The sequence below is a fragment of the Aspergillus aculeatinus genome (assembly GCF_003184765.1).
Source record: "Aspergillus aculeatinus CBS 121060 unplaced genomic scaffold BO66scaffold_26, whole genome shotgun sequence".
Taxonomy (NCBI): Eukaryota; Fungi; Ascomycota; class Eurotiomycetes; order Eurotiales; family Aspergillaceae; genus Aspergillus; species Aspergillus aculeatinus.
In genome coordinates, this window is record NW_020291495.1 from 163,360 (window position 1) to 181,843 (window position 18,484).

General features: G+C 53.8%; 8 protein-coding genes across 8 annotated transcripts; 4 read left to right on the forward strand and 4 right to left on the reverse strand.

Moving 5' to 3' along the window:
- Window positions 1–644: 644 nt before the first annotated feature.
- On the reverse strand, window positions 645–1,524 carry BO66DRAFT_429041 (Isochorismatase hydrolase; the record flags this gene model as incomplete). Its single annotated transcript, XM_025650433.1, has 2 exons — window positions 645–1,160; window positions 1,224–1,524. 2 exons carry the CDS (start codon window positions 1,522–1,524, stop codon window positions 865–867), a joined length of 597 nt encoding a protein of 198 aa, XP_025503584.1. The 3' UTR covers window positions 645–864.
- A 1,251-nt stretch (window positions 1,525–2,775) lies between these two features.
- BO66DRAFT_374900 (uncharacterized protein) lies at window positions 2,776–3,936 on the forward strand. Its single transcript, XM_025645621.1, has 3 exons — window positions 2,776–3,190; window positions 3,290–3,691; window positions 3,759–3,936. The coding sequence occupies exons 1-3, from the start codon at window positions 3,128–3,130 to the stop codon at window positions 3,852–3,854; spliced, it is 561 nt and encodes a 186-aa protein (XP_025503585.1). The 5' UTR covers window positions 2,776–3,127; the 3' UTR covers window positions 3,855–3,936.
- A 2,436-nt stretch (window positions 3,937–6,372) lies between these two features.
- On the forward strand, window positions 6,373–8,079 carry BO66DRAFT_95814 (uncharacterized protein). Its single transcript, XM_025653732.1, has 2 exons — window positions 6,373–6,864; window positions 6,926–8,079. The coding sequence occupies exons 1-2, from the start codon at window positions 6,640–6,642 to the stop codon at window positions 7,799–7,801; spliced, it is 1,101 nt and encodes a 366-aa protein (XP_025503586.1). The 5' UTR covers window positions 6,373–6,639; the 3' UTR covers window positions 7,802–8,079.
- An 802-nt stretch (window positions 8,080–8,881) lies between these two features.
- On the forward strand, window positions 8,882–9,679 carry BO66DRAFT_392170 (uncharacterized protein). The gene is made up of 3 exons (XM_025647442.1): window positions 8,882–9,408; window positions 9,481–9,548; window positions 9,602–9,679. The coding sequence occupies exons 1-3, from the start codon at window positions 9,271–9,273 to the stop codon at window positions 9,645–9,647; spliced, it is 252 nt and encodes an 83-aa protein (XP_025503587.1). The 5' UTR covers window positions 8,882–9,270; the 3' UTR covers window positions 9,648–9,679.
- A 537-nt stretch (window positions 9,680–10,216) lies between these two features.
- zrfA (high-affinity Zn(2+) transporter ZRT1) lies at window positions 10,217–11,516 on the reverse strand. The gene has a single exon (XM_025644717.1). The coding sequence runs from the start codon at window positions 11,422–11,424 to the stop codon at window positions 10,312–10,314; it is 1,113 nt and encodes a 370-aa protein (XP_025503588.1). The 5' UTR covers window positions 11,425–11,516; the 3' UTR covers window positions 10,217–10,311.
- A 285-nt stretch (window positions 11,517–11,801) lies between these two features.
- Window positions 11,802–12,349, forward strand: BO66DRAFT_96095 (uncharacterized protein). The gene has a single exon (XM_025653733.1). The coding sequence runs from the start codon at window positions 11,927–11,929 to the stop codon at window positions 12,263–12,265; it is 339 nt and encodes a 112-aa protein (XP_025503589.1). The 5' UTR covers window positions 11,802–11,926; the 3' UTR covers window positions 12,266–12,349.
- A 1,922-nt stretch (window positions 12,350–14,271) lies between these two features.
- Window positions 14,272–16,448, reverse strand: BO66DRAFT_392172 (putative MFS aflatoxin efflux pump). Its single transcript, XM_025647443.1, has 5 exons — window positions 16,088–16,448; window positions 15,765–16,025; window positions 15,376–15,711; window positions 15,148–15,328; window positions 14,272–15,091 (listed from the first exon to the last, which is right to left on the reverse strand). Exons 1-5 carry the CDS (start codon window positions 16,322–16,324, stop codon window positions 14,391–14,393), a joined length of 1,716 nt encoding a protein of 571 aa, XP_025503590.1. The 5' UTR covers window positions 16,325–16,448; the 3' UTR covers window positions 14,272–14,390.
- A 633-nt stretch (window positions 16,449–17,081) lies between these two features.
- On the reverse strand, window positions 17,082–18,311 carry BO66DRAFT_392175 (alpha/beta fold hydrolase). Its single transcript, XM_025647444.1, has one exon. It carries the CDS (start codon window positions 18,223–18,225, stop codon window positions 17,269–17,271), a length of 957 nt encoding a protein of 318 aa, XP_025503591.1. The 5' UTR covers window positions 18,226–18,311; the 3' UTR covers window positions 17,082–17,268.
- Between the last annotated feature and the right edge of the window lie 173 nt (window positions 18,312–18,484).

Genomic DNA, 18,484 nt, shown 5'->3' on the forward strand with positions numbered 1-18,484 from the left:
GCAAGAATGCTGCTGCACGGGGAGGCGGTCGGGGGCTGGATGGGCAGCTACAGGATTATATGGCCTCCAGCGACTAGTCGAACCTGGTGCACAATGCGCCCCTGCCCTGAGGCAAAGAGTGCATGGTCGCTGAACATCACACTTCGAAGTCCATCAACACAGGGGACAGGAGACGAGGTTTTCCGATCGGGTGCGTACCTTGAGCTTCTGGCGTCGACAACGCTGGCACGCGCTCAGAACCTTGCTGTTGGAGCCCTGCATCCAGTGGGGCACAACTATTGACTACTAATGATACCATATGTGCAGCTTTCCTAGCTTCCAATTGAGAGTAACTACTGTAGTTGAGGTGGGTGGTGTGTATAATGGAGGCGAAGTGGCAGCGTCGAGAATTCACTTTCGGCAAGTCTGCCACCGGAGTGTCTTTCTGCTTTCGGTAAGGTGTCAGTCAGTCCTAAAATGCCTATGACGTCAGTTTGTGTAGCTGACTCATCAAGACAGACGCATAAATTTAAATAGTGAATACTCACCTAGTCAAGAATCTTGACTGCCTCCAATGAATACTCTACTTTGGTCTTGCTTGTGGGACTGAGCGAGCAAAGCTAGTGTAAGCAGAGTACATGTCTGAGCCTTTATCACAATCGTTTCTTAGACTTCCCTGCTTCTCTCTCCGTCTTCTCCATGATCCATCATTATTAACATATGTTCCCTGGGACTCCGATGCAGCCAAGGTAAAAAGCCCCAGTCTCGGTTAACTATTGCTTTTTACTAACTTGAATGACATTTTACCCGAAAGCAAATGTTAAATTAAGACTTCAACTAGAAAAGAATGCTGGTAAAAACATGCCCGAACAGGCCGCAACCAATCTATCGACGCTGCTCCTGAACCCACTGTGAAGCCGCCTCTTCCCACCGCAACACACGAGCCCCACGAGTCGACAGACGCCGCTCAACCTCGCGCTCGAGCTCTGTTGCCGTCTTTCCCTCCGAGTCGTACGTTGAGTGCGCGCCAGCAAGGAGAGTCACGCGGAACCCCGCCGCCAACGCACCCTTGCAGGTCGCTTCGACACACTTCTCGCTTTGCAGACCCAGAGCCACTATTTCGTTGATATCGGCATTGCGGAGGCGCGTCGAGAGGGTAGGATTCGACTCGAACGTGTTGCCTGGAAATTCCAACCTATTGTCAATCTACTGCCATGCGCAGAGTCCGGTAAGCAGATACTAACCAGTCTTCTTCGCGACCACGAGTTCCTCCTCGACATCCACCCGCGGGGTGAACACCAGTTCCCACGGCTCGCTGCCCCGCAGCAGCGTCCCACTCGCAGAGCTTTCTTCGTGCTGAATGAAATAGATAGCCCACGGAGATGGTTGGTTCTTCTCGCGGCAGGAATCGATGACCGACCGGATGGCGTTGAGGGTTCCCTCGGCGGACGCGATGACTCGATCCGCATGGGGGACTCTGGTTGTGGGATCGACGGCAAGCTCTTTCTGGATATCAATGACGAAGAGAGCCTTTCGAGGCGCCATGGCTTCTGCGTAGCAGTTGTTTGATGTGTTGTTGCGGTGGTGGTGGTGGGATGTTTGTTGATGGAGGCGGGAAGTTGCGGGGCAGGAGTAGCATGCTTGCGCTCACCGGTATTAGTATTACCGGCGATGATCTGCACTAAAGTAATGCATGGAGGGGTCATCGGAGATGGTATGACACCCTGCATCGTCTCCGATCATGCGTTTCTGCCCCTACAGGGAATCACCATTTCCAATCCCCTTTTTGGGTGTAATAGTCATTGAGGCTCTCCTTACAAATGACAAACCGGGCACGGCTGCCTCAGCCAAGCCAAGGAGGAGATTACGGTCTTTTTCGGGCATCAGGTGGCTTCTCATTATTTCGGACATAGTCGAGATGCGCCGTATATCTGAAAGAGATTTGTTACGAGAAAGGGGCTAATCAAGACGTGGAAAGTGTGCCATGTCCATGCTGGCCTTGGTATTCCTTCTTTCCCTGGCAGTCCGCCCGGGCGCAAGGCTTGTCTCTGGCATATCACCCGTGCCCTAACGCTGGAATACTATTTGTTCCCTGGGTGAGGAAGTGCATGCGCATGACGGCTTGCGCAACAAGCAATCCTCAGCGTCGTCATAGAATAAACCGCATGATCCGTATGAGAGGGTGAAGGAGAGAGGGACTTGCTGGAGGCGATTGATTGATGGCGGGGAGAGTGATGAGGCTCCTTTCTCATCGACGCTCAGTTCGGAGTAAAGAGGCGCCTGCATCTTATAGAGAGTGAACATACGTCACCAGAGGAGCACTAGCGAAAACACGTACAAGTAGGATTGTCAGGATGGCCGCAAGCTGGTCAAAGACTCGGAGTTGTGTTGTTTGGGCTGTCAGGGACCATTACCCCGCACTGCCGAAAGTGGTTTAGTGGGCCCAGTGCTGTTTCGACAATACAGAACATGACAATAGCATGAACAACTGAACGATTGAGTCGTTCAGAGCCACAGGACTTGATATAGAAGACAAATCCTCATGACAGCTCTTATTACTCAACACAGTGTTACAAGGATTCTCATGCGCAATTGGGCCAAAGGTGGATGATAACGATTTGTGTAGATGCATGCAGCGACGCATTCGTCTTGCCTGGCAAAGCCCCTAGCCACATCATCCATTCTCCACGCCGTTTGACAGCAAATGACGGAGTCAGTGGGGTAAAATCCCTAGTTTGACTATAATAAAGTTCGATAAGTAAGGCTCTTTTGCTTTACACAGCAATATCTGGACAAGCATCAACATGCTTAACTCGGCACGAGGACCGGGGACCCCTCAACTCCACAGTCAAGTCGCAAGGTACAAGAACCGGATAGCGGAATGAACAAGATAGCACAGAGCATCATCTTGATAACCCATCATTGGCTCCAATAACAATATTGTGGTTCAACAAACCTGTCGTTGAGATACCATCATGCACGTCATAATGACTCCGGGACCTCCCGCCCACCGAAACAGCTCAGAGCGAAATCGCTCCATGTAAACACACACTGCCCATTCTATCAATGGGAAGAAAACTTCACATCTTCTCAATCGTCTCTACAAAACCTCGCAGCAACTGAAGTACGTACGTTCAAGACAGCCACCATGTCTCCAAGCGCTCAAGCACCGCCAACCATAATCTCCGCCTCACAAACCCCCGAAGAAGAGGTATAGTCCCGCCCATTCACCCCCGATCCTCCCAAGCAACACAAGCCACACCATAAAAGACCCTAAACTAACCATACTCACCCACCACCCTCACTCTAGCGCAACATCACCACCGCAAAGCAATACATGGCCATCGCCTACTCCCCGACCGAGAACCAGGGCGCCGAGTCCGTCCGCCACCTCTGCCACCCAGACAGCTGGTTCTGGAGCCCGTCCACCTTCCCGGGCTGCTCCACCCCGATGGACTACGCCGACTCGCACGCCACCGTCATGCAGTCGGTCAACGACCTGCACATCGTGCGCTACGATCAAGCCTGGGCCAAGGACGGCCACGTCCTGCTGCGGTACACCGCCGAGGGGTCGCATGCGGGGAAGCCGTACAAGGGGATCGAGAGGTCCGACCCCCCCAAGCGGGCGCAGTGGAGCGCGGCGGCCATCTTTGAGATCAGCGATGGAAAAGTCAGAAGCTTCACCAAGGACTGGGATCAGAAGGTGATGCAGGTGCGTTTTTGTACTTCCGTCCCGAGGGGACTGATGGGTGGAAGTGTGCTGACTGTGGGGTTTTTAGATTCAACTCGGTTGGGCGCCTGTGAAGGAGTCTGAAGATCCGCGGTGGAATGCGGAGATTTTGGCCAATCCGGAAAAAGGGCGGCAGGCGAAGTAGAGACGGAGGGTCTGGGAGCAAGATAAATCACGAAGTTGGAGGTCGTTGAGGGTCGATGTTCATGTTGGTAGAGTAGAATGGTATAATAATTCCGCGGATTTCCTAGATCGTTCTAAATGCAGACTTCACTGGAGTCATCCCATTCAGATCAGTTATGGAACTTGAGGAGGTTGAAATCGAAGGGACGTTGCACCTTACACGGCTGTTAATGACCCAGGGTGCATCTCCGGGCACGAGTATGTTGCATCTGGTGTCACGGTCGTCAGATCTGTAGCCAAATGCGCAACTAAATAGCAGGCATCAGGGTTTTGGGGTTGCAGTAGCACACAGTTCGGGGCGCGACTGGCTAGGGCATTTTGCCTTAATCATGCAGGAGTCGCAAGATGGGTTCAGATAAAAGATTACTGCAAACCAGCTTGCTGGCAGATAATTCTCTAAATCTGCGAGCTCAGACCATGCTCAAGAGACACACAACAACAGAATTCCATGGAAATCTCTCGAGGGCTACAGAAAAGGAAGCGCGCAGTTGGCTTCCACGGCTTGCTAACTCGCATGTCCATGGCCTATATAGATGCATTCGAATTCAAATCCTTGAGCCTTTTCATGTCTGATTCAAATTATAAGCGATTACTTACAGCACCACCTCCGACTTCGACAATTTGAACTACTATTCTAGCTGATGCTTTCCTAACTCCCCTGATTATTACGAGAAGACACCGAATGAGTCTGCTGTAAAGGTGAAAACGGGTTGTGGAGTTGTGAGCGATGCTCAAGGAATCAGACGGTGACAGGTATTCAATGGCCTTGCCCCGAAAAGAACGGCAAGAGTATCTCCGCAAGTGACTTACTACGTCTCAACTCTAGGCGCCAGTGAAACTCAACTACTGTACCAAATGGCCGTCAACTGTATTGTTTCTTGAGACTCCTAGCACATCGAGCCGTGTCCACCGCCGCCTGTGGTGGTAGCCACCAACGGGGACTCACCTCAGCCTGAAGAGCACCAGTGCGGTTCCCTGCCGCTTGATCGAGGTTACATTGCATCGTCGATGTCTCAGTTCTATAGGAGCCTAGCACGGAGCGTCGTGGCATGGAGCAGTGCGGGACGGCAGGTTGCTGCCACATTCAGAGTTTACATTCACCAGTGCGATACATCCATATGCTGTCTCTGACAGAAACATACTTTGAACTGGCTCATGCAGGGCTTTCGCGCCTCTCATTTGGGAACAAAGAGTGCTTTTCGATGATCAACAACTCTGGTCTTTCGGGGCGACAGAGAGCATGGTTGAAGTAGAGTAGCGCTCAGGGATATCATTTCCATGCATAGGCCCAGTATCAGCTCACAGACTAATAAGGAAATAGAGAACAACACCAGTGACTACTCACTCTTTCATTAAGTATCATCCTCTTCCTTACATCATATATTCATCCACGCATTGCCATTTCCACTTGTGATAAAGGCAGCCACATCGACTTAGCTCAGGGCTAGAGAGCGTAGAGATAATACTGTAGCATCGTAAGGCAAACAAGATACTCTCCCCCCAGAGAGAAAATCTGTCAACCGTGCACCGGCCTCAAATCGCGCAGCCTAAGACATTTTGTCTAAGGTAGTTTCCCGTGCTAAGACAAATCCCCATATGAGGTAGTGTTAGCCGACCAAGATGATAGCCAGCCAAAAAGCACGGATCATCTCGATGAGCTTGCTGCCTAAGCTAGTCCCTTTTTATATAATGCACTGAGATTCCATATGTGACACAGGGACCTCATCGGTTTCAAGGGTGTACCGCCACTGAAAGATCCAAGATTTATTTACAGTTTGATGGCGAAAAAGCGTTGAATAGCTTTCCTGAACAGGCTGTGCATATTCCAAGTCTTACTGCTCACTCTGACTGGGTGTCCAAATCTCAAAGATTAGTTTAAGATTTCTTCGTGGGAGCTCTGCAGAGGCCCATTGACATATTGTAGCTAAGGATCGCACAACTGACCTATCTATTATGTCGGAATCCACAGACTCATCTGAGTCAAATTGTCATATGATGTAAACCAAGGCATAGTGAGCTTATGCCAGACTGCTTGCTCATAAAGTCGGATTGCTTTGACAGGAGTCTGTCAAAGCAGGGCTGGAACAGTTGTAGGAGTCTCCAAGCTTCAAGACACGTTGACTACCACGCGTCTTGCTGACCAGACCGTCGTTCACTTTGCAAGGCCCATCGATTGGGACCGAGAAATGTAGTCAATGGTCATGCGACTCTTTTTGCGATGGGTCCAACTATGGGTCGGGCGCCGGAAATGTTCCGAGCGAAATGCTGGGCCTGCCAACGGGATCGATCTTCAAGATTGATACCACTGCAACAGTCAATTCAAGCATTCAGCAGTGGTCCGTGGGGTCGAGACAAGAGATCTATGAGAACCTATTTCTTTAGCTCGAAGGTGGTCATCATGCAGAGGAGTCAGAAAAGAAAGATGATGGTGCGGTGACGCGGTCAGCCCTACCGTTGCTCCTCGGGGTCCGCGGAAGCGGACTCGGGAGGCTCTCCCCTTATAGGGCTGGATCTGTTACATGGCTGCCTATTACCCTTTCCCATTCACTGTATCTGCACCCTTGATAACTGTATGACAGCCCAGACCAAGAGATTAATCTCTCACTAGTTCGAGTCTTGATTTCATGAGTTCATGAGAATATCCACTGACAACTTCGCTCAGCACATCCAAGTTGTGCACTAACCCCACGTCGCTCGTTGACTGTTTCAGACCTTTCACATTGTACATTGCTTCGTCTCTTTGCCCAATGCAACTTCGCTCTCTTCTCGTCACCAGTATCTGGGTGGTGGGCTCATTGGCCTCACCAGTCCCGGAGACTGGCGACTCGTCGCAAAAGCACCTGTCCAACGCGCCCAATTCTCGTCCCTCTTTTCCCACTGTGACCGGACATGAGGTCCACCTGCCGTGTCTTAAATGTTCGCCAGAGGATGACAAGGGCCTAGTTGAGAACACAACCTCGACACCCTTCGTGGTACGGACCCAGATTCCCTTTATCCTGAGAGACCAGGATCGAAAGCTGATACTGTCACTAGGCAGTGAACCTCCGAACCGAACACAATGCCCTCCTGGTCAACAACGTCAGCGTCTTCCCCGCCGGATACCCCATGCAACTTCCAGCCCAGATGCACCACGACGGCAACATTGACAGCGCCACCGTCGAGACCGTCCTCCTGACCTACGGGGTGGACATCGAATACCTCCCACCGAGGGTCGACTCCCAGGTGGGCGACATGTACTTCGTGGAGGTCAAGTTCTTTGATTCCACCGGTCGCCCCGCCACCGCAAGCGTGATCCACGTCCGCCTGTCTCGCGACGCCGACGAAGACGACCTCTCCATCTCCCAAATCATCATCGAGCCGCTCCTCGACTACCATGCGTCCCACGGCCACGGCAACAAGGTGTGGCACGCCCAGTACTGGAAGATGCTGGTGGGCAAGTACAAGTCCTGGCGCAAGGAGCAGAAGAAGGCCCTCCACAAGAGCTTGCATGCGACGCCGGAGGTCCACGTCTCCTGCGGTGATAGACCCTGCACTCAGCCCTACAACACGGTCGTCACAACTGATGGGCCGGGACACCACCGCTACAACAGCAACGAGGCCAAGTCCCCGTTTGCCGTGGCTGGCCCGTCGATGAACGCCTACGTGCACCACCACCGGTCGAACCCCAACTTCTGGCGTCTCATCATCCCGGCGATGGTGCCTGCGTTGTTGGGGATGGTTGCGGGGTTGGTCGTGTGTACTACCGGGGTGGTTGTCTGGAAGATTATCTCGTGTGCGCTGGCTCGGTGCGCTGACAAGCGGGCCAAGAGATGTGCCCGTGGCGCCGGGTGCTGTAGGGGCTCGAGAGAAGCGGTGTCAGAGAAGCAGCAGCTTATGGCGCGGGAAATGGGGGCCAATTGCGATGTGTAGAGACTGTGATTGCCCCTTCCACTTCAGACAGACAAGATCAGACAGACAAGACAATGCGTATTGGGGTAACCCGTGGTAGCTACGAGGTGAAAGTACGGGATGAATGGATCGGGTAGAGAGCATGACGGGATTGTATGTGCTTATCATTCCTTGCGCAGAAAGGTCAGACTTTCAATAGATTGTGTGCCTACTCGCGTCAGCCTCACAATCAACTTTTCCCCTTTGTAGACGAGCCAGTCCCTTTTTTTGGGCTTTGACCCACTCTGGTAGGGGAATGTTCGAGGCGAAGCTTTGGACTTCCGAAGTTCCGACCGTCAAAATACACACACACACACACACACACCGCTGAATCCGTGCAGACTGGACTATTTCCGAGGCAGTGTAAATGGGGGCCAGGGGCTAAGCCACCGACTTTGGAGGGCAACACTGCTGCCACAATATTCTCGACTTACCACTTAGCGCCGATAATGTGAATAATTCTTCGTGTCTCGGGGTCCGCGGACCCCACCAGCCGACACACGATCTGACTGTCACAGACTCACAGTAGAGAGCCAGTTCATCTCCAACTGGGGAATGGATTGAGGAACTTAGAAACCAGCCAGGTGTGCACAAACTCAACTTGAGTCAAAACGTCGCTGAACCATCACCTGTCACCAGCCTCAGTGGAAACACGTACTCGTATTATTATCAGTATCCTATGCGGCGTCAAGCGGAGCGGTCCAACAGCCAGAAAGATCCTTCTTCAGCCCGCCCCATTGCCGCTGGGTCCAAGAGCGCGTCGTTGATTGGCCAAGCTTCCAAGCAAAGCTTAACCAAAGCTTGAGGGGGAAATGACTGGCGCAAAAACTGGCAATAATGGGTGGGGCCCGAAACGAGGCTGCCTAGCACTCGTTTTGCTCGGTGCACAACAGCCCGTGTCGTGCTTGCTTCGCTTCAACGGCCCGATGGCTGTACAACCCATACTGCCACGCTCTCCTCTACCACGCGCACGCTCACCGCAACAACCCTCCATCCCTTCGCAATTTACAGGGCCTGGCTCCACTGACGTCAAGCGCCCTGGACGTCCCTGTCCAGAATAGAAACACTCACCACTCACATCATCGTCCCTCAGTTTTCCCCCCGGCCAGCACAGCACTAGACTGCATGGATGATCGATCATCCTGAGCAGTCCTCTGTCGCCCAACGACGATGAAGTCATCGCGAATCGCTGGCTTTTCGCTGACGCCTGTTCTGTAGGGCTGATGCTGCGCACTGGGTCCTGGCCATTGGACCCCGGATTGACTTTGAAGAGATAAATAATCGGTGGAATCCACCGCTGGGGTGGGTTTTGTTTCTCTTTTTTTTTTCCCTCCCAGAATTGCCGACACCCGACTACCACCACAATAATACAATAATCCTCACTACCGTCACGCCTCCCTCTTCAACACTCACACTCACACTCAAGCGCATTCACTCATCACATCTTCACCATGTTCAACTGGTTCAAGTCGTCCAACAAGGAGTCCGCTCCCACTCAGCAGCCCACCTGGGACGCCAACACCGTGACTATGCAGCAGCCCTCCGGCCCTGAGGCCCCTGTCACCGAGCGGGTCGTCACCGGCCAGCCCGTACGTCTCCTGCCCCCGCTCCCCTCAATCAAAACCCCCCAAGCTCAAGCTAACCATTTCACCAACCAACAGAACCAGCCCGAACAGATGCAAATGAGCCTCCGTGGTGGCGGTGAGGGCGAAGACGTCTGCTGTGGAGTGTAAGTTCCTGCCCCAAACCTTTTATTTAACGAATCCAACTAACAAAACCCAGCTGCGCCGGTCTCTGCTGCTTCGAATGCTGCGAGTGCTGCTGCTAGACGCGATCAACCTCTCGCCGCCATGGCGGATAGAAATATTCCCCCGATGTTCCACGGTCTTACTATAAAGGGGTTATGACGACTGATGACCGGATCATCATGAGTCGCGCGTTTTTTTGTCTATTCTATACCGGATGAGAGGACGGGCGCCCGTCGTTGTGTATATTCTCATATACCATGATATATATTAATGCAGTCTATGCTTCATGAAGTGACTCCGTACTGAGTTTGGAGCGTATCCTTTCTACCACTATGGTCCTGGCTTGATTACGAGCTTCAAAAGAGTACTCGTCCGCGTGCGGTTGGGAATCTCATGAAACAACTTGCTTGTAACCGGTGACAACCTCATCATTGTCGCGCCAGATGCTAAGAAAAGGGGACACGAATCCCGACACTAATCCATACAGTCCTTGTGTTCTAGCTGCCGGTTTCCCCGGTCGCAGCCGCGCTGGGTGCCAGGCTCACTGCTAATCATTTAGCCGGCAGAGCCGGTCACGGAAACGGAGGCTAGTGGAAGAAAACGAGAGTTGGTCCATTATAGATGCAATGCCAGCCACACGACAAATTATCCCGGGTTACTTTTCCATCGCATATAGTAACTTTTATACACACTGATCCACAGCCACCCTCCTCCACTATAGTCCCAGCGGACAAACTTCCACCCTCACGCCCACTTTCCAATGAGCCCCATAATCCCCGCCCCCAACAGCGTACAGCCCACCATATACAGCAACTTGGACCGCCGGCGCGTGCGGCAGGGATCGAACAAGAAGTCGCGGGCCAGCAGCTCCACCAACGCACTGTAGATGAGGATGCCCGCGGAGATGGCGTTGAACACGCCCTGGATGATCAGCGACTCCTTCGAGTTGGGGTTGTAGGTCGTGCGCAGGCCCAGGCCGATCGCGATGGAGATCGGGGTGGTCAGCCCGTAGGCCAGGCAGAGGAGGTAGGGCAGCTTGGCGTGCCGGGCGAAGGGGATGGCCGACAGCCGGGCGCCGATGCCCAGCCCCTCGAAGGACTGGTGGAAGACCAGCACGGGGTAGAGGGTGGCGAACTCGGACCCCGTCACGCCCAGATTCAGCCCGATGATGACCGAGTGGAAGATGATCCCGAACTCGAGGATCAGGAAGGCGGCGATCTGCTGCCGGAAGGACCTTTCGGTCGCGTCAGCGTCGGCGTCGGGGGAGGCTGAGGCCGAGGCGGTGGTGGAGGTGGCAGGCAGGGGTTTTTCTCCGTCGGGGATGCGGCTGCGGCTGCGCCCTTCCGGGTCGACGTCGTGGGTGCTGTGCAGGGAGGGACAGGGGTCCTGGGCGATGAAGGCGCTCGTGGCCGACTCGTCGCGCTCGATGCCGTACTTGTGCTCCACGTAGACCTCGGCGGCCAGGTCGAGGAGGAAGATCAGCACGACGGCCGTCAGCACGATGGCCGCGCACCACGAGTACTCGCCCCAGTAGCCGGAGACCCCGACGCACGTCTTCGGGCCGATGCGCTTGTAGGCCGGGTCCAGCAGGTGGATGAACGCGGTGGCCAGGATGACGCCCGTGCCGAAGTAGCGCGCGAAGATGTAGACGTTGTGCGGGATCTTCCAGCTAGGGAGGCCCTTGGAGACCACGGGGAAGAAGGTGAACGCGGTCGAGACGAAGAGGATCACGAAGACGGAGGAGATCCGCGCCCCCAGGTGGCCGTTGTACTCGTTGTCCGAGATGGCGTAGTAGCAGAGCACGTCCTCCTTGCTCGCCGTGTGGAGGTTCACGTCGGAGGCGTTGAAGGTAGCCATGATTGCGGAGGAGGAGAGGACTGGGCTGCTTTGCTGCTCATGGTTGAGGACGGTGGCCCGATGGTGTAGGTCTTATAGATGTCGTTCTGGGGACCTTGGGGTAGAGGTGGATAGCAGGCTAGATAAATGGACACGCTTTCGGGGCTCTCAAGGTGTCGAGGAGGGTTTAGTCGACAGGAACTGGCCGGACGCTGTCAGCCCAGTGGGGGCAAACTGCCACATTGCCGAGTCAGCGTCTGAAACGATGACCATTGAGTGGAAGCTGAGTGGAGCATCCGTTTTCTGTGCTGCCTGGTCCACTTCGAGAACTATTTAAGCGCAGGTGCTTCCTTCCGTACATGGTGGCCATATCGCAGAGGGAGGATAGACTCTTGAGCCTGGCAACTTGTATGATCAGAAATCTACTGCCACTGGTGCATTTAACTCGAAACCACAGACTCATGGATATGAACAACAGAACAAGATTTGAGGGTGCCAAGAACGAGATGCTGGCAACGCGCACATGGAACGCCCTATAGGGCTGAGCTCCACTGGACTCCCGCAAGGTCCTCAACGGTCCCGCCCGAAAGTCCTTGCCTTGATTCCTTCCGCACGCTGGCAGCAGCCGAGTCTGCCCCTTTCTGCACACTCGCGACCGGAGATTTTCGCTTCAGTCTGTGGTTCACTGGAATTTCCCTCCAATGGACTTTTGATTAGGATGTGTTCTCGGTTACTGGATTCGAAGGTGTTGCCGGGTCTTGCACTCGGAGCACTGTCACTGGGCAAACACCACTACGAGTGGGTTCGTCCTGTTTTGCCAGCAACACATTACATCATAGCTTCTCTGCAACGAGGCAAATGAGGTTGCGCTGATGCTCGAACCACGCACTGTGACTTTCGACACTGGCGTCGCAGCACCTCACTGACCGGGAACAAGGAATCAGCTCTTTGTGCGACTTGCAAGTCAAGCCCCATGTCCAAGTCGTGCATCAAACATGTACTCTAATTCATGCATGGCCTTGCATTTGAATGCCAGCATGCGTTCCGCTTGTCGAAACATTAGCCCTAAAAGTTCATCCTTCCAAAATACTATTCGGCACATTGGAATCACGTGCAGAATCACTATCGAATTATCTCGTACGAGGTATAGGCGCCAAGAGCGAAGGGCTTTGTCTACTCTTTTTTTACATCATTGGCCTTGCAGTTCATATTGAGTCAATTTAAGGTATGTAATATTTTTCACCCCTGCATGGACATTCGGACATTTGGCGCAAACGAGTGACATCACCACCAGCAGTACAATCGCATGAAGAAAAACACATCCGGACAAACGAAGTGATGGCTGAGAGATGGAAGACCACAAACTCCAAGAAGAGTTTTGACTGTACCTTCACTCCCGCTTTACAGTTATCTAAGAGGTAGAATCCCGCCAGTAGTGAGAGTGAACGACCAACGCACCTTCCCGATGCGCCCTCCCGCTGATTTTTTTCATACAGTTGGGGAGCTCATAAGCTTTATACGATGAGTTCTTTTGTCTAAATGGAATTCTCCTTCTCTTGACGGTGTGCCACTCAATAATCTGTGATGTTCTCCTAGTGGCCAGGAGGGCTATAAGAATTATCATGGCCACTTTGACAACTCGCCTTGGCCACGCCACCATCCATCTGGCCCTGTCAAGATTATCACTTGACTATCCCATAACACAGGCAGTCATAGTCTAAAGTTACTCCTGAGTCCCGCCACAATGGATGATTGCGATGTATTGTTCGGCCCATTGTTTCTGTCTGGCACAGAAGGGCCCGTCATCGGCTGCACGTTGCGAGCGGTAGGCCCAGACGTTGACCAGCTGAGCTGGGACGACCTGGAACTGAAGCTGGTCCAGGGCATGCATGCGTACCGGACCACTCTTCCCCAGGCGTCTCCTTTCTACGGGGTGATCTACCGAAATTGCCTGGTGCGATTTTACCGGGAGGTGCTGGGCGAACCGGGAGCGATAATCACCGAGTATCATCCGACTCTGCTGTGGGGACCCAGGGCGATGCATGCCGATATTGATCGTGAACTCATCGAGCTGTGGTTTAAGCAGGCGCGGGGCGTCGCTGTGCATGAGCAGTGGTAGGTGACTGTATACTCGAATACATATCTACTCTTGCTCGATCGAGCGCGAAATTCGCCGCTTTTTACTGCTACTGTCTTTGGTATGAGATCATAGATACAAATCGATATCCAACCATTTGTTTTCAGTAGTAACAAACGAGGTATGTGATAGCTCCGGGCTAGCATATGTGATGTTGATATCTCATGCCGTGCTTGTACAGAGTATCAATCGAATAAACGTATAGCCACTCTAGCCTCATCAATGTCAGAGTCCTTCCACTACGCGAACCTCGCCCATCAACCTCAATAATTTTGTATCTGCCTCTATAGTGTTTCCCAGGCATCTATGTGGCGTCGCCAACCCTAGGCCTACCGGCTCATGAGCGCCCGGCGGACATCCTAATCCCCGAGCCTCCAATCCTTCAGCGAAACCTGCTCGGACCTTCTATCCCCCATCTAGGACTGGAAGTGCCTCCTTTTCCTAAAATCTACTTTTTCTCTTTCCCACTCGAAGATGCGACCGCCATGGGGTTTGGAAATGCTTGGATCATAGTAGACCATATCTTGCTGGTCGTTATACTTGTATACCTGGTACTCGTGGCCGACTCCAGATATAGAATACTCTGTGAGACGGTTATGCTTCCTATATATTCTAGACTGGGCAAACAAGCAACAAGGATTATGAAGTATGTCTACATAGTCCTCGAAAGAAAGGGCAGTGTCGGAAATGTGACAGATAGAGACTATCTACCAAAGATAAGACCATCCGAACCAGAGAAGCGAATATGTATTGATTTAAAATAGAAGTACTATCGGAAAGCTAGCTAATAGATGCGTATTGCTTCCCCGTTCTCAAGGAAAGCAATCAAAGATAAACAAAATCCCGAAGTCTATTGACCCCCCGCAGCATCCGCTTTCTTCTCTGCACTCTCCCCCTTCTTCTCCGCATCAGGCTGAGGCTGCCCCTGCTTGATACTCCTCCACTCCAGCGTCGCGGCGCCCAGCAGCGTCAAGCACGAAATGATCAACCCAGCCCAGAACACCCTCCTGAGCGCCTCATTATACGAATGTAGCACCGTACCACGCAGATTCGCCGGCATCGCATCCAACAGCTCCGTCACGCCCCCGGAGGTGACCAGCCCGCGATCAAACCCCGGCAGCCCGGCCAGCCTCTCCACCAGCTGATTAGCCAGGATATTCTCGCCGACCGACACGAACACCGCCGCCCCAATGAGCTGGCCGAACAGCATCAGCGCCAGCCCAGACGGCACGTCGGGCTTCGGCAGGACGGTCTGCGCCGCGAGGTTGGGAACCTGAAAGCACAGCCCCAGACCCAATCCGTAGACGACCTGGTAGCCGATCCACTTGCCCGCGCCGCTGTCCACCTGGAAGGTGGTGAGGAGACCAGCGCCGACGGCCATGATGCAGGATCCGATGATGGCGAGGGGGGTGTAGTATCCAACCTTGGAGTTGGTGATGCCCCCGCCGATCGAGCCGACGACCATCGCCAGCATCATGGGTAGAAGGCGGATGCCGGATTCCACGGCGGAGTTGCCTTTGATCGATTGGAACCAGATGGGGAGGAAGTATACTGCAATTCGTGTTAGTGGGTTGTCATGGTTTGCGGTCAGACAGAATATAAACTACCGAAGATGTAATTGCCGGAGCCCACACAGAGGGTCTGCCAGAAGCCGGAGATGATGCTGCGCTGCGAGAAGATTCGCACGGGGAGCGTCGCGGTCTTGGGAAGGAAGATCTGCGCGGCGATGAACGAAAGGAGCAAGACGCCTGCGAGGACCAGGCAAGCCACGACGCGGCCGTTGCTCCACTGTTGAGCGTTAGTTGCGGTCTAAGGGATCAATCTCGATGACTTACCGGATACGTCTGCCCACCCCACTGGAGTGCCAGGATGAGACAGACTACGCCAGAGACCAGAAGTGTAGTGCCGAGGAAGTCCAGCTGTATCAGCTTCTCAGTCCACGAGACTCTGGTAGTATCTTGCTTGGGAACCTTGAGGCAAAAGGCGATGAAGACCATCGCGGCGCCACCGATTGGCAGGTTGACATAGAAGCACCATCGCCATGTCACGTTTGATGTAAAGGCGCCGCCGATCAAGGGTCCGACGATTGAGGCGATGCCGAACAGGGCACCGAACAGCCCCTGGATTTGGGGACGCTTCTGCAGAGGTACCGAATGGATGATGCACATGATCTATCATAGGACTATTAGCATTATATCTCCGAAATAGGGACTGAGTGCCTCACAGTTCCAGCGAGAATGCCAGCAGCACCAACGCCGCAGATAGCTCTTCCAACGATGAAGGCCACGGAGTTGGGGGCAGCACCGCAGATGGCAGAAGCAACCTCAAACAGTAGGATACTGGCGAGAAAGACTGTTCTGACAGAGAAGAGCTTGTACAGCTTGCCAAACAAGAGTTGAAATGCGCAGCATGTCAACAAGTAGGCGCTGCCGTACCAGCCGACGTCGTCGAAGGAGTTGAACTCATCGGTGATCTTGGGGATAGCCTGTGGTTGGCGTACACATTAGCGTCAAGTCAGGACAGGACATAAGAAAAGGATGCTCGTACAGTCGAGATAATCGTTCTGTCCAGTGCAACCAGAAACATAGCGACAAAGGCCGAGACGATCAGACAGACAACCCTAAGTCTCGATTGACCCTCGGGTGGGCCCGGAGGGCCAGAAGGGCCCCCAGCATTGGCTGCCCCTTCGCTTCTGGCTGCTGCCTTGTCCTGATTGACCAACTCCGGATTGTCGGTACCAGCTGACTTGATGCTCGCAGAAGTGGAAGTGCGTGGGGGATCCATGATAACGTGGTGTTCGGCGCTCCGCGAGGCAGGGGCGCAATCAATCGGATGAAAACGCACGAGTGGTGAGTCTGTTTCGCAGGCAGATCACTTATCGAGGGAAATGAAGGTTTTTAAAGGGCCGCAAGGGGCTAAAAGTGCGTTCCAAGATATTCACTTCAAGCAATTGGCAGTGAGCATGACCAGCGGTCCGGGGGTTGCAGAACCCAGTGGTCGGGGGTTAGAAAGTGCGAGGCTTACCCAGTGGCGTCAAGTTCGGCCCTCATGAACCCCGACTTTTCCCCTTCATCCCTTTTTATTCCATCAACAAACCACAAACCTGGCATTCGGACTCCGGGACTTTCTGCAACATGTGCGTCTGAAAGCTTGTTAGTCTGAAGCCATGGCGACGCCATTCTCTGCATTTCCACCGATTGCGCCCGTCCGAGCGTGAGTGCTGACGGTCAGCGACGCAAGGCCAAATGTGATCGCGCCCCAGATTCTGCACGATAATCACCAGTCATCCTTCACCGCGTTGATAATATCTGGTCAAGTGCCATGAAGCACGCAGATTAGCAGTGCCTGGTGTGCGGGTCTAATCAGACCTAGCGCACACCCTTTGTTTCTCTCATCGCTTTGGTACTTGATCTGCATCGACATGCACATCGGTGATAGAGAGGGCTTGATACATGAAGTGAATATCGTTGAAGTTGAAAGATCAGCTTCTTCCGACCAGGATGAACGGACGTGTTCTTCACACACAAAGCAGGTCAGGATGCTCGTGAGCAGCCTTAGTCAATTTTCGACTATAGCTATGTCGCATCTTTCACCGTGTAGTTTGTCTCAAGCTTGACAATTTTGCAAGGTATAAGAGTTATCCCAGCAGTGCAGAGTGCAATGCCTCAGTATGCGACTGATCAGTCTCAAAATACTATCCAGACCTGGCCAAACATCCCCAGGAACCCTCAATCCACCAGCCCCAGGACCCAAAACACCTCATCCCGAATCACCTCCGGTGCAACCAACTGCAAATTATGCGTCCTCGCCTTCCCTGTCGCATACACGAACCGACTCCGACTCGACAGCGACAGATGAGCCCGTTGCCCTCGCTCATCCATCTCTTCCATGACCGCCAGCCGCTCCGCCAGCCGCCGTCTCGCCTCCTCCGAGCCATGGCCATGCTCCACCCCATAAGCATAAACCTTCCCAAAATCCACCGACTCATTCGCAAAAATCACACTCAACCTTCCGTTCCCCAGCGCCTGCACCCCCTCGGGAATCGCCTCATTCAGCTCCTTGGTACTCGCCGCAATGAGCGCCAACTCCGCCTCCGCCGTCGCCCGATTCCTCACCTCATCCTCCTTAATCGCCCGATACTCCTCCGGCGCCACCGCCACGTTCTCATCCAACCCCACAACGGCATAGTAATCGGAATCCCCCATCAAACTCGGCCAATCCGCAGGCAAGGGGGTTTGCGCCCGCGGCGAGTCGACAATCACCATCCCGACGACGACGTCGGGGCCGCGTTGGCGCAGGAACTCGCGGACCAGGACCCCACCGTAGGAGTGGCCGATCAACACGTACGGCGGCGGGATCTGCGCCGCGTCGAGGAGCTGCGTCAGCTCGCGGACGCGGTTGTGCGCGGTCGGCGGCAGCAGCAGCAGCGGGGAGGGCGGTTCGCTGCTACGCCCGTAGCCGGCCCGGTCGTAGGTGTAGACGCGCGCCCGGGCGGCGATCAGGCGCTGCACCGCGACCCATTCGACGTGCGAGCTGCCGAGGCCGGCTTCGATGATCACGGCCGGGGGGAGGCTGCCATTGCGCTTCTGGCGTTCGGGGCCCGCGGCGGAGAGGAAGAGGGAGGGGCCGCGTTCGGGTAGTGGGACGAGGGCGGAGTGCGTGCCTTTGTTCCAGGGGGTGGTCATTGTCGCTGAAATGATATCGAGTGGGAGGGTTGTGATGGCCAGTCTACAGTGTGTAGCTTGGGGTATGAGCGTGAGAAGCTTGAGAAGAAAGAGGAAGGGGAGGGGGGTGCTACTGGAATTAAGTCTAGGTGCTCGTGCTTATCACACCAGCGGGTCATGGCAATGCTTATTCGTGCAATTGACTGTAGCCTGGTTCCTGGCATGTTTACTAAACAGGAACTAGTTAGATGGTTAGTGAAGTATAACAGTAAAACAGTAT

What these genes read in the sequence shown, in the direction of transcription:
- BO66DRAFT_96095 (XM_025653733.1), top strand. Translation starts at nt 11,927, where the DNA reads ATGGAACGCCCTATAGGGCTGAGCTCCACTGGACTCCCGCAAGGTCCT.
- BO66DRAFT_374900 (XM_025645621.1), top strand. Translation starts at nt 3,128, where the DNA reads ATGTCTCCAAGCGCTCAAGCACCGCCAACCATAATCTCCGCCTCACAA. An exon ending in CACAAACCCCCGAAGAAGAG is followed by an intron (nt 3,191 to 3,289) that starts GTATAGTCCCGC and finishes CCCTCACTCTAG; the next exon opens with CGCAACATCACCACCGCAAA. An exon ending in GGGATCAGAAGGTGATGCAG is followed by an intron (nt 3,692 to 3,758) that starts GTGCGTTTTTGT and finishes TGGGGTTTTTAG; the next exon opens with ATTCAACTCGGTTGGGCGCC.
- zrfA (XM_025644717.1), bottom strand. Translation starts at nt 11,424, where the DNA reads ATGGCTACCTTCAACGCCTCCGACGTGAACCTCCACACGGCGAGCAAG.
- BO66DRAFT_95814 (XM_025653732.1), top strand. Translation starts at nt 6,640, where the DNA reads ATGCAACTTCGCTCTCTTCTCGTCACCAGTATCTGGGTGGTGGGCTCA. An exon ending in CAACCTCGACACCCTTCGTG is followed by an intron (nt 6,865 to 6,925) that starts GTACGGACCCAG and finishes TACTGTCACTAG; the next exon opens with GCAGTGAACCTCCGAACCGA.
- BO66DRAFT_392170 (XM_025647442.1), top strand. Translation starts at nt 9,271, where the DNA reads ATGTTCAACTGGTTCAAGTCGTCCAACAAGGAGTCCGCTCCCACTCAG. An exon ending in GGGTCGTCACCGGCCAGCCC is followed by an intron (nt 9,409 to 9,480) that starts GTACGTCTCCTG and finishes ACCAACCAACAG; the next exon opens with AACCAGCCCGAACAGATGCA. An exon ending in GAAGACGTCTGCTGTGGAGT is followed by an intron (nt 9,549 to 9,601) that starts GTAAGTTCCTGC and finishes AACAAAACCCAG; the next exon opens with CTGCGCCGGTCTCTGCTGCT.
- BO66DRAFT_392175 (XM_025647444.1), bottom strand. Translation starts at nt 18,225, where the DNA reads ATGACCACCCCCTGGAACAAAGGCACGCACTCCGCCCTCGTCCCACTA.
- BO66DRAFT_392172 (XM_025647443.1), bottom strand. Translation starts at nt 16,324, where the DNA reads ATGGATCCCCCACGCACTTCCACTTCTGCGAGCATCAAGTCAGCTGGT. An exon ending in CTGGCATTCTCGCTGGAACT is followed by an intron (nt 15,712 to 15,764) that starts GTGAGGCACTCA and finishes GTCCTATGATAG; the next exon opens with ATCATGTGCATCATCCATTC. An exon ending in GGGGTGGGCAGACGTATCCG is followed by an intron (nt 15,329 to 15,375) that starts GTAAGTCATCGA and finishes AACGCTCAACAG; the next exon opens with TGGAGCAACGGCCGCGTCGT.